At 42.8% G+C, this 13,021-nt stretch overlaps 1 protein-coding gene across 5 annotated transcripts in view; it reads left to right on the top strand.

The window, feature by feature from the left end:
* NARS2 (asparaginyl-tRNA synthetase 2, mitochondrial) overlaps nucleotides 1-13,021 on the top strand; it is a 72,986-nt gene that overhangs the window by 48,662 nt on the left and 11,303 nt on the right. For all 5 annotated transcript variants that reach the window (XM_043504089.1, XM_043504090.1, XM_043504092.1 and 2 more), the window contains 5 exons: nucleotides 4,541-4,639; nucleotides 4,785-4,822; nucleotides 6,743-6,809; nucleotides 8,148-8,285; nucleotides 9,929-10,026. In XM_043504089.1, the coding sequence (XP_043360024.1) occupies nucleotides 4,541-4,639; nucleotides 4,785-4,822; nucleotides 6,743-6,809; nucleotides 8,148-8,285; nucleotides 9,929-10,026 (440 nt within the window). The remainder of the gene's footprint in view (nucleotides 1-4,540; nucleotides 4,640-4,784; nucleotides 4,823-6,742; nucleotides 6,810-8,147; nucleotides 8,286-9,928; nucleotides 10,027-13,021) is intronic.

Below are 13,021 nucleotides of genomic sequence, written 5' to 3'. Positions count from 1 at the left end.
CCCACAGGACCCCTGCCTCATTCAGTGCACGCTGTGGCTGGTGCTCTGGGAGTGAATCAGTGCTATATAGTACGGGAGGCTGTTATCTGCCTCATTTGTTACAGACTTCGGAAGGTGCATAGTGAGGGAGACAGGGCATTGCAGGAAGAGAAAGGACGGTCTTGTAGTGCAACTGAATGCTGCCCTGAAGAATTAGATTCAATTCCTGCCTCTGCAACAGAGTTTCCATGAGATACTAGACAAACCACTTAAACCACACTTTTCACAGGTGGTCCCTAATTCTGTATTCTTTGTTTTCTGGGTGCCCAACTTGAGACACCTGGGGTCTGATGTGTAGAAGTATAGAGCACTCACAGCTGCAATTGAAGTCAACAAATAAAATATGTTATGCTAAGTGCACTGAAAAATCATAACCTAGGTATCTCAGATTGGGCACCCAAAATTAGTGGATACTTTTGGTGTTAAGCTCTGTGTGCCTCAGTTCCCCATCTGTAAAATGGGTCGTAATAATAGCCCTCCCCTCACAAGGGATGTAGTGATAATTAATGTTTGGGAAGTACTCAGATAACATAATGATGAGCACCATAGACAAGCCCTTGAGGAAATTAATAATTCTGTCTTCAGATCAGGGTTTGAATAGTGTGTAGTAAATAAGGCTGTGGTCAAGGAGAAAACAAACTATTAAATAGCTCCTCATTAAGTGAGCACTGTTCATCCTGTGCACTTAATGAGGCAGGATCTTGTGGAAAAAAATAGTATGTAATGATGTAATTAAAGATCATCATGCATATGCACAAGGGGACTGAATTAAAGTTGCATGGGCAACTTTGATTTGGGCACTTCTTAACTTGATTGCTTGACTTTGCAACCTTAATAATGCGCTTTTAATGTAAGTTTTGTGTTTGTCATTAGGAAATAGGTCATTGTCAACACAATGAGAAATACTCTCTTTGCAGCTGTTCCACTGACAAATTATTTCTGTTGGTCTTTCGGAGCAATTGTTTCTTGAGGCAAACGTTTCCTGTACAAAAATGGTGAAAGAGCTCCACTGAGATCCCAGAGTTGGTTTCCGGGGTGATGTGTTTGCCTACGACGGTGTTCAGTTACATCATTCATTTGCACCAGACCAATGTAGACAGCTGGGTGACACCGCTAACTGTTCTGTTGTGACACACCATGAGCACAGCCCTTGCTCTCTAGAAATGTCCCTCCTTACACAACAGCTATGCACAGCAGAGTTGAGCGAGTATCTGACATGAATCTCACCATTTTGTGTGAGCAAGCATGAAGAGGATAGGAATATAAGTGTATGAAAACGCAGGTGAATCATGACAATTGCATGACCATGCTTGAATATGTAGCAACCTGCAATCGACCGAAGACTACATCATTGTCATTGGGCATGATTCAGGGTGAACGTGAAGACAAATAATCCCATGCAGGAGTGTATCAGTGATTGTGCCTTAGGCTGACAGCAGAGATGCTCACACATTCTTCTCCATCGCACAGCAGCCCTGTTGTCTCAAACCTTCAATTTTGTTGCAAATACAGTGCTGCTTTGTTGAAATATTTACTGTTTTCACTTCAGATGTAGGCTTAGCTTGGGGATATCGAAAGTCACAAGCAGAGTACCACAAAGTTAAGGTCTGAGCTCAGAATCCCAGTTGGAGACCTTCAAGAAGTCCTCCAGCAAAATCAGGGAAGGCCAGGCTTGATGTTGCCGAGACTTTTAAAGTTTAAAAAGAAAAGAGCAGGAGAAAAATTTGGGGTGGAGGATGTTAAAATTACACCACCACCACCACTCCACTGCTCCCTCCCTCCATCCCTCCCCAGGGATCTTCTTTATGCCTTCTTTATTAAGAAATAAAGAGAACAGACAAAAAAAATTTCCTTTGCAGGTCACCCTTGTTCCAGGAGGTCTATAAACCTGGCCCCTCCAGTCCATCCCATGACCAAACTGCTAACAGAAATGAAATTAACAAGGCATTGGCTAGATTCCTCCACTTGCTTTTGTGATATCCTATTTCCCATCCCTCCATCTTGTCCAGTTAAAATTGTAACCCTGTTGATATGTCTTCACTGCAAAGGAAGGTTTTATTGCAGTATGGGTAGGCATGCTGGCTTGAATCTAGCTAGTATAGGTAACAACCGTAGTGTATACATGGTGGCACGGGCTTCACTATGGGCTAGCAACCTATGTATGCTCTCAGGGTAACCAACAGGCTTGTGGCTTGGGTTGCTAGCTCATGTTACCACGTCTTGACTACTATTGTTACCTGTGCTAACTGGATTAAAGCTAGAACAGGTATGCCTACCTGTGCTACAATCACACCTTCACTTTGCAGAGAAGACATACCCCTTTAGGGCAGAGATCTTTCATCTTGATTTTGCCTTATAAAGTACCTTGGCAATGCATATATACATAAGAGTAACTGCAGTCAGGAAGAGACAAAGTGTGCACCATGTGGTTTTGGTTTTGCCAAAATATAACCTCAGTCTCAAGCTTGGAAATATTTCTCAGCTTGTTTTTTTCCCCATACCACCCACTTTTTTTCCCGCAAGAAGAAAGCTGCTTATGTTGGATGCTGTGGTAACCTAATTCTTACTTTAGCACAAAGCAAAAACAAAAAATAGTGCTACTTAAACAAAATAAAGTTTTGGTTTCATGCACCAGATGATACTTTCATTTCCTAGAAAGAGGAAGCTTAATGCAAAATCCCTTCCTTGCTGCCTGCTTGAACCTGGGCTGCTGTAATTTTCAATTAATTTTCCTAATTTAATTTGTGTAAGCCTTTTTCTTGCTAGTTTAAAGAGAGTACAAAGTCAACTGTTGGGTCACTTGCTGCTCCATCAGTTCAACTGTAGGAATGTTGGCTTTTAATTTATCCCGTGTAGGTGTACCAATAATGGTAACAGTCTTTATTTACATGTGGTAGGGCCTTTCAGCCATTTGGATCTGCAAACACTTTTGAAACTGGAGGACAAATTCTGTTGTTTATATCCAGGCATCCCCATTACCTTCCATGGAGTTGTACAGATGTAACCGAGAGCAGCGTTTAGCCCTGTAGAAATCCATTTACCCACTGTAGCAATACAGCCACCTCTTGGGAGGAATGCAGAAACTATTTAATAATGCCCAGCAGCACTTCAACAGTTTGCGACAGGAGGTGAAGAATACCTTCTCTAGTTGAGACTAGCTGGAGAACTTGGACAGAGTGCCTAAAAGCTGGTCTATACTGTGATTCCAATCCACTTTTAAACCTGCTTTAGCTGAACTGGTTTTAAATTCAGTTAGGAGTTTGGGAGGAAATTTCCCCAGTGTGGAGAGGCGCTAGAAGAGAGATTTTTGGAGGTCTATGTTCACCCTCCCTGAAACACCTCCGCTCTGCAGCAAGGTTGTGTATATCCCAGAAACCCATGCTGCCTCAGGTTCTACTGACTGGGAATTGCTGCACCTCAAATGTTCAGTTAGTCGCTGTTGGGCTAGCCAATGGCTACTAGTAACCTGGAGTAAATAGTAGATTCAGGACTCTGCTACTGAGGGCAGAATCACCACTTGCGATCTGAGAGAATGCCTCAGAACGTGTTAAAACCTCCCTTTTATTGGGAGATGCTAAACTTTAATCTCTGCTTCAGCTGAGCTGCGGCCCGACTGCACCATTCTATCCCTGACACAGGCCTGCAGAGTTTGGACACTGCCGTGAGTTGGAAAGAGAAAGCAGGAGGCTTAGCAAATGTTCACACCCCATCAGTATCACGTTCTCCTCTACATATACCACAGAAGAGCAAAATTCCAAAGGAAGGATATGCTTGTGGTTGGTGCACTGGGCTGGGACTCAGGAGCTCTGAGTTCAGTTCCCAACTCTACCACAGACTCCCTGTGTCATGCTGGGCAGTGTCTTCAGCCTAGTTCCTGAAAGGTATTTAGGCACCTATCTCCCATTGAAATATCTTTGTGGATACGTCTTAGTCTCTCTGTGCCTCGCCTCCTTGTCTGTAAAATTGGAATAATGTTTCCTTTCTCCCACCCTTTGTCTGTTTGGCTTGTAAGCGCTTCAGGGCCAAAACTGTCTCTTACTATGATTGTACAGTGCCTTGCACAGTGGGGTCCTGATCTTGGATGGGTCCTCAAAATGCTACCTTATAACAAATCATAATAACAAAGCAGAAAAAGAACTGTTCATTAAAGGGCAAACACCCCTTATGAACTAGCTCGAGATCAACAAATACAGGAGGTAACAACTTTTATTTGCTGCTGACCTGGGTTGCTGTTTGAATGTTTTAAATACATATCTTTCATTGCAAAAACTTAAGAATATCAGGTCATCAGAAGGGAGCAGCTCTCAAAGCCCACACCTCAGCCTCTTGAGCTAAAAGATTAAGCCCTTTAGTTGGAAGCAGGAACAAGCTGATAGGCTCTTATGTAGTCCAGCCACTAGAGGGGGACAAAGATACTCTTGGCCTGCATGTAACACGTTTTTATAGCCTAGGATATATAGGTGGTCTCAATTTTCATGCTCTTCTATGTTTTCCCTGTTAGGTCATGGAGGATCTTTTCAAGACAGCGACAAGCATCGTGCTCTCCAAATGTCCTCAAGATGTTGAGCTTTTTCATAAATATGTATCTCCTGCCCAAAAGGTAATAAACATGAGAGAAAAAACTGCAATCCCCCTATATCTTGCAAACACTCTTTGCAGTGCGTAGGCCTGAATTTAACAGAGCTCTCTTGTGTTACCCATTAAGAGTAGGTTTACATTTTTTTTTGTCTTTTGTTTTAACCAAGGGCAGGTTAGAACAGATGCTGAAGAACAAATTCATAACGTGAGTACTATTTTTGATTGCTGACATATGATATGCTGCTGTTGGTCGAGCTCCTCGATAGTTATTTTTCCCCATCCTCTTGTCATGCCACTGACTATTAATTCTGCTCAATGTCTTTTAAAGGCACTAATCGCAATTCCATACCTGTATTTAAGCTGTGCTGTTTGCCCCAGGAATGGTTACTGTCTCCCTGACCACTTTGCTTGTGTGTTGCATCTGTTTCTCCTCCCCTTTGTTTTTGTCTTCCCAGACGCTTTGGCACAGGGACTGTCTTCCTGATGGGGTGTATGGCTGTGCAGTGCTTACCCCCACTCTGGGTGCCACTGCAAAATAAATAGTAGTTCATAGGCTGCAGCCATGCTCCTTTAGACTGTGATAAGCTTCTCTTTCCTTGAAATCCCTGCTGTCCTCTATTAGCTCTATAGCCCTTGACTGCTTTTAGATAAGAGATGACTTCAGTCCCCATTCTGGGCCTCCAAGCATCTCCTTTTTGCTTCATTCTCATCTGAGCCCTTGACTTCTGGTGGCTGTCCATTCATTCTGCCAAGCCATACCAGGTCACCCAACCACAGCTCTCCCGGGTGTTGCACTTAAGTTAGCCTGCCACATCCTTGCTTGATGATGATGGATTTGTGATCTATAACTTTCAATGTTATTGAAAGTTTCATCTGCACAAGCACCACAAAACATTGCTGAGAAGTGCAGTGTGTGCGTCTGAGTCTGAGAACACGATGAGTCACATTTGAGCTATGGGCCACTTCAAAAGGCTTCAGGTAGCAAAAGTAGGTGAGATTCCAGCCAGGTTATTGTGGAATCACATAACCCAAGCACATGGAACAGCATATTCCTCACTGACTGTTTATTTCAGAAAGCTTTAATGTGCTATTGAATCCTTGTGGATCTTCTTAGGGAGCTTGGTTTAAAACTGGATTTAGCCAGTGATACACAGAGATTTGATTATTGTTACCAGGCTAATTTAGTTTTCCCAGTGATGGCTTGTTTATGTTGTTACAGCCTAGTATGTGGAAAATCCATCACGCAGCCTCCTTGGTTTGGTTTTGATTTCCAGTCACATTTTGCAGGTTGCAAAGGAGACAGTGGGACAGATTCTCCACTCTGTTATCCCAATTCTCTCTGCCAGTTGCTCTATTGATTTACAGTGGTGGAGAATCTGGTGCCAGAATTGCCTTTTTGAGGACATGGACATGTTGATGAAAATAAGTCTGGCATTTTACATTGTGACAATTGTAACCCTTCTATTAATGTAAGCGCTTCATGGCATGATCTATCCTCTTGTAGAGTACTATGTGGAGCACATGTTTGGTGCTATGCTGATGGGAGTACCTTTCATCCTGAAGAGCCCCCAAGTACTTATACAAACTGGATTCCAACGGAATCACTTCACTCCTAGACGATATGCAGCCACCTCTAGGGTGGAACACGAAGTCTGTTTAACAGTATGTTGCAACAATATAAAAGAAACATCATATGAAATGAAGGCAAGCAGAACATAATCCTCCAAAATGGAATTTGCCTGGGCCACTGGGACTAAGCCCCCACCCCACCACCACCTCTTGAGAAGAGTATCATGTAATCTTTGATCTCTCCAGGTGCTCATTGTTAAGGCATCATGTGTGGTAAAGCAATAAGCAGCACCAAGCTGGGACCTAGGTTCAATGACTGACTCAATGAGAAACCTGCCATCTACTAAGTTACCAGGAGCTCTTCCTTTTATATTTTAGGGTTCCTTTAGGAAAGAGGTTTCCATCCAAGGTACGTAACGGATTTGACCTTGCTTAGCTTGAGAAATCTGAGATCATGGCTGCACTGTCCCTTTCATTTTCCAGTGCAATACGTAAGAAGGGAACCTCTTGGTACTCGCATTTGCAATGTCAAATGCTTAGTTTTTTTCTGTTACAGAATTTCCTATACTGAAGCAGTGGAAATCTTAAAGCGAGCTCCTCAGATGTTTACTTTCCAACCAAAGGTCAGTGGGTACCCTGGCTGTGAGAGAGCCAATGCCTGGTTCCTGCTTCTGTGGTGTGGATCTGCACAATGCTCTCCATTTCTAAATCCTGGGGAAGCCTCGCTTCTCTTTCTGATGTTGCAACAGAGTTGTTAGTTCACACAGTACGCGTTAGTCCTTTTGTGTTATTGCACGGTTGCAAACCAGCCATAATCCAGTGTAACCACAGTAGCTTGGAAGATGAAGCATGGAATAATTTAGGAAACAAGTTGTTACAAGAGTGAAGTGTGCAGAGTGAAGCTAAGCAATGGCTTAAGAGAAGTGGCATGATACCATTAGATTGTAAGCCCTTTGCAGAAGGAGCTGTCCTGCCTGTGTGCATGGACAGTGCCTAGTGCATTGTGTATACTTCAGGAACACCTAATAGGTGAGAGGAATTTAGGTCGTACCAAGGGTTTAACTGGGAATAATGAAATAAAACTGAGTCAAAACACTGTAGTGCGGAGATAGGTAAAGGGAGTTCTTTGTTCTTCTAAAAGACTATTGTAGCCAAGGAGAAAGCAGTTTACAAATTACAGTGTTCCTAAAACTCCTACTTCATCCCTGCTTCTAACAGATGCCACAGGAAGCAAAGTCCTCACTTGAGAACCTACTTCTAATCTCGCATACATAGTCATTAGTCTTAACAGTCCTCAGTCCACTGCTTTGAGGATAAGTCTGGCTGGGCCCACCTTCAGCGCAGATAGCCCAAAATCAACAGATAAACTCTGAGCCCATTTTTGTAAGAATAAATTAATACAGAGTTGTAAATCCTCTGTCGGTTACACTAGCAGTTTCCCTGCAACAAATCATTCATGGCTCACACTCCTGCCACAATGGATGCGGGTACACCTGATGGTCTCTTCCAGGGGGCATTGGTTTTCCGAAGCAAGAGGCTGCAGAGATGGTGTGGCATGCACCAGAGCGCATCTGGGAAGGGAGGGAAGAGACAGGGAACAGGATGGGTACAAGCTGTGGCTGGATAAATTCACTTTAGCTGGTTGCTAAAAATTGACCTGGTTTGTTGGGGGCACGTGGAACCTTTGTCCAGATTGTTATGTTGTCTAAGTAAACAGACAATCTGCTCTACTTCGAGCACAAGTTATTGGGAGAGATGCAGGGATTCCTGGGTGGGAGTCTCTGGCCCATGTTATGCAGGAGGTCAGACAGACCCTGTGAGAGGCAGAGCCCTTCCTAGTATCCAGCCTTTGAAAATGGTGCATCTCCACTGTGTGCAGTCTTACTGTGTCTTCTAAAGTGCACGCACTGCACTACGGCAGGGTCCAACTTCCCTTGCTCTCCATGTTGTTGTCTTTACAGTGGGGCAGCGATCTCCAGACTGAACATGAGAAATACCTGGTGAAGCACTGTGGCGAGGTTCCTGTGTTTGTGGTTAATTACCCATATGATCTCAAACCTTTCTACATGCGGGACAATGAAGATGGACCTCAACACACAGTAAGTCCGTGTGTGTCCATCTCCATACTTTTTGGTCACACACCCTGTCCTCCCTCATCCTACCTAGCAATAGATTATCATCGTTCTGGTCTCCAGTCAGGAAGCAAGAGATAAGATACATCAATCAATTGCAACAGTTAAGCCTCAGTCCAGATCCTTTCCTTCCTTTAGAGAGAGATCCAAAGCAGGAGAGAATCCGGTCAGTCAAGAGAAGAATGGACAGTCTAGGTCTTTGGAAGGCAGCCAGTTAGGTTTGCTGTAGTCAGTTTCTTTTTAAGGGAAGTTCAAACATAAAATAAGGTAGCAAGTTTTTTTCAAGAGGAGTCTCTTTAATGACAACCAATGCCCATAGTATTCAATGGCATTGTTCTCCTGCCTTCCCAGCCCAGTCTGTGAGTATTTTATCCTCCTACCAGCAGATGGGGACAGGAAATAGACTCCTTCTGGGTTCTGCTTTGAACTGTGTGACTCCAGGCACTCCATCTGGAGGAATTCCTCTATGCTTTGGACAGTCGAGGCATAATTGTGTTTGCCTGCCTCCCCACAGCTTGCTCTTGGGTTCTTTGTGCACGCTGGGGCTTGGCCACACACAGACTTACCCCAAAATAAATTAATCTGTTTCATTTCACACGGTTTGTTATTTTGGTGTGGACACTTATTTCAGAACGAAAGGGGCCCACTTCGATTTGATTTTGGTATCAGTCTGGTATTTTTTACCCTCACTGGCAGATGGCTGCTGCATTTAGTGACCCTGCCCCTCTGCAACTTGCATTCCGCAAGTCTGAGGTAATGAAATGAAACATTTGCTGCTGCTATAAACAATCATGGCTGGAGAAGCTCTTCTGGAGTGTGCATATATTTACATAAGTGGTATCCTAGACTCAACAGAGGAAGCTTGAGTCGCAGTTGTAGTGACTGGATGGGAGAGCCCTTCCCACCTGGCAAGAGGGAGCAGCATTTGGGAAAGGGTCTGTGAGGACCCCTGTAGAAGCCCATGTTTCCTCAGTGTGCTTCTTTGTCCCCCTCTAGTAACAGGAGTTCATGAGTCTGCTACAGTCTTTGACTAACACAGCTGGGTTTTTTAGCTCAGGCAGTAGAGGCTCCTGCTTTTCTATCCAGAGGTTCTGGGTTCAATCCCTGCATCCGATGACCAGCCAGAATATGTCTTCTGTGGAAGGTGCAACTTCCAGCTCGAGGAGATGTAGCCTCTCTGGCTTTGATCAAGTTAGCATGCATAGAAGTGTAGCCACCTCGACCACATGGTTTCAGACCGGATTGTATGCAGGGTTGCTTGCTGCTTGTACCACCATAGCTACCCTTTTATTTTTTAGCATGCTAGCTTGATTAGAATTAGTGCAGCTATGTGGTCTTGATCTGGAAATTACACCATAGCTCCAGTGTAGACTTACCCTGATCTGTTGTACACCATATAAGCTATGCCATCTGTTATCTTATGCTAGTCACTACGATGTCCAGCTGCCAATAAATTAGATCACTATCTAGGTACTTGCATAGGATCCATCTCCATAGTATTGGAGCACCTCACAAACAGGAATGAATTTCTCCTCCTAGCAGCCCTAGGATTACTGTTGGACTGCACAGTTAAATGGCATGACTCAGTTTATGGTTCTCTTTCCCTTAAGGTTGCAGCTGTTGATCTTCTGGTACCAGGAATAGGGGAGTTATGTGGCGGCAGCCTGAGAGAGGAGCGACTGCATTTTCTGCAATCACGCTTAGAGAGGTATGGAGAAACCCTATGGCTGATTACCAGCAGTAGGGGAAGAACAGTCTGGCAAGGGAGTGTGTCAGACGCCACTGGAGTTTGGTGGGACGAGGAGTAGATGTACAGACAGTAGATGTTCCATTATGTTTATTGGCTTTGAAGTATCTATTAATCAGCTGTTTATCTATTAAGCAAAATATGGCTGTATCCCCAAATGATAACTTGCTTCTGGGGTAAACATGCAAAGTGCCTCTTTGTACCATCTCACCACAGAAAAAGGTGGCATGCTACTCAGAAAGAACCTCTCCTAACATATGGGCTCCGAGGAAGCTATCAGTAACTGTTAGGGCTGTCAAGCAATTAATTGTACTGTTAAACAGTAATAGAATACCATTTATTTAAATATTTTTGGGTATTTTCTACATTTTCAAATATATTGATTTCCGTTACAACACAATACAAAGTGTACGGTGCTCACCTAATATTTATTTTTGATTACAAGTATTTGCACTGTAAAAAAAACCCCAAAAGAAATAGTATTTTTCAGTTCACCTAATACAAGTACTGTAGAGCAATCTCTTTATCATGAAAGTTGAACTTACAAATGTAGAATTATGTACAAAAAAACCTGCGTTCAAAAATAAAACAATGTAAAATTTTAGAGCCTGCAAGTCCACTCAGTCTCTTCTTGTTCAGCCAATCGCTCAGACAAACAGACTTATTTACATTTGCAGGAGAGAATGCTGGCCGCTTCTTGTTTACAATGTCACCTGAAAGTGAGAACAGGCATTCTCATGGCATTATTGTAGCCGGCATCGCAAGATATTTATGTGCCAGATGTGCTAAAGATTCATATGTCCCTTCATGCTTCAACCACGATTCCAGGGGACATGCGTCCCTGCTGATGACGGGTTCTATTTGATAACAATCCAAAGCAGTGCAGACTGGTGCATGTTCCTTTTCATTATCTGAGTCAGCTGCCACTAGCAGAAGATTGATTTTCTTTTTTGGTGGTTTGGATTCTGTAGTTTCCGCATCGGAGTGTTGCTCTTTTAAGACTTCTGAAAGCATCCCTTTCAGATTTTGGAAGGCACTTCAGTTCTTAAACCTTGGGTCGAGTGCTGTAGCTATCTTTAGAAATCTCACATTGCTACCTTCTTTGTGTTTTGTGAAATCTGCCGTGAAAGTATTTTTAAAATGAACCACATAATCAGAGACTGCTATAACATGAACTATATGGCAGAATGCAGGTAAAACAGAGCAGGGGACATACACTTCTCCCCCAAGGAGTTCAGTCACAAATGTAATTAATGCATTATTTTTTTAACTAGTGTCATCAGCATGGAAGCATGTCCTCTGGAATGGTGGCTGAAGCATGAAGGGGCATACAAATGTTTAGCATATGTGGCACGTAAATACCTTGCAAAGCCAGCTACAAAAGTGCCATGCAAATGTCTGTTCTCACTTTCTGGTGACATTGTAAATAAGAAGCAGGCAGCATTATTTCCTGTAAATCTAAACAAACTTGTTTGTCTTATCGACTGGCTGAACAAGAAGTAGGACTGAGTGGACTTGTAGACTCTGAAGTTTTACACTGTTTTGTTTTTGAGTGCAGTTATGTAACCAAAAAAAAAAATCTACATTTGTAAATTGCACTTTCCTGACAAAGAAATTGCACTGCAGTACTTGTATGAGGTGAATTGAAAAATACTGTATCTTTTGTTTACAAATATTGCACTGTAAAAATGATAAACAAAAATAATTGTTACATTTTTATTTCAATTACCATACAATATATATGAAAATGTAGAAAAACATCCAAAATATTTAATAAATTTCAATTGGTATTCTATTGTTTAACAGTGCGATTAAAATCGCGATTAATCATGATTAATTTTTTTAATCGCGATTAATTTTCTTGAGTTAATCTCATGAGTTAACTGCGAGTAATCCACAGCCCTAGTAATTGTGTCTGGCACATGGACTCCCTCCTTAGGCCTTGTGCCCACTCACCAACATGGTAATTCACCACCAGTGGTAGCAAAGATGGAAGCTGTAGTGTAGATAGGGCGTGGGTCTCTTTGACACAGTGTTGTCTAACCCTAAGGAACCACACTGCAGTGAATTACAGCTATGAGCTTTGCTAGTGTGGTTGCAACCTCAGTGCTATCATTTCAGAAAGTGTTGTTCTGTGCTAAGAGATGTTGATAAGTTAATTAGGAAGTGGAACCCATGTTAGTTTGTCACAGATCTCTGCTCTTTGACTCCACCCCACCCCACCCCACCCCTCTGGCCTCTAGCAGTCGGTGTGATTTCAAGGTGCTTTGAAGTCATCCGGAAGCAGCACTGTCTCCAATTATCAAAGCTGGCATTGAGGCTGCAGTCCTGTGATTCTGCAGGGAGGAAATCCTTTTCACAGGGTTAAACTCAGATCCAATCTCCATTTTCAATGTACCCTTCACAGAGTTCAGTCCTGCCCCTTTGGGCCAGTCACATACAAGAGGCATTTTTGGAGGATTTTGGAAATCCCAGTGTAACATTAGTTACATTTGGCAAATGCATTTAGTACTTAGAGCAGTCACCTATTCAGCTGAAACATGTCTAGTTAATGAAGTACAGTGAAGCCCACTTCAGCATAATGAACCAAAGAAGGGCACTGACATTCTGTAGAGGTACAGGATCCGGGTGGGGAGAGATTAAAACCAGAACTATTTAATTTGGAATGATGAGGAGTAAGATCCCATACAACAGAGGTGTATAAATCAATGAAATGTATGTCTTCAATGGGCTTAAATTCCAGCTCTGCTCTGAAGAGCAACTATGTGAAAATGGCATCATCTTACTCTGGGATCTCTTCCTTTTGAGTATTCAGGGTCAGATCTGCTGAGTAAAGGAATTTTCATTGGTCTTAACTCATGTTTAGCCCTGAAGAGCTATTGTAACTAAAAGAGAGTTGGATTTTATAATACAACTGTGTAAAGAAACTATGGCCCTGATCCTGCAAAGACTTGCA

The sequence above is a fragment of the Dermochelys coriacea genome, chromosome 1, assembly GCF_009764565.3.
Source record: "Dermochelys coriacea isolate rDerCor1 chromosome 1, rDerCor1.pri.v4, whole genome shotgun sequence".
Lineage (NCBI taxonomy): Eukaryota > Metazoa > Chordata > Testudines > Dermochelyidae > Dermochelys > Dermochelys coriacea.
The sequence above is the reverse complement of the archived record's forward strand: the minus strand, read 5'-3'. Positions and strand labels throughout refer to the sequence as shown.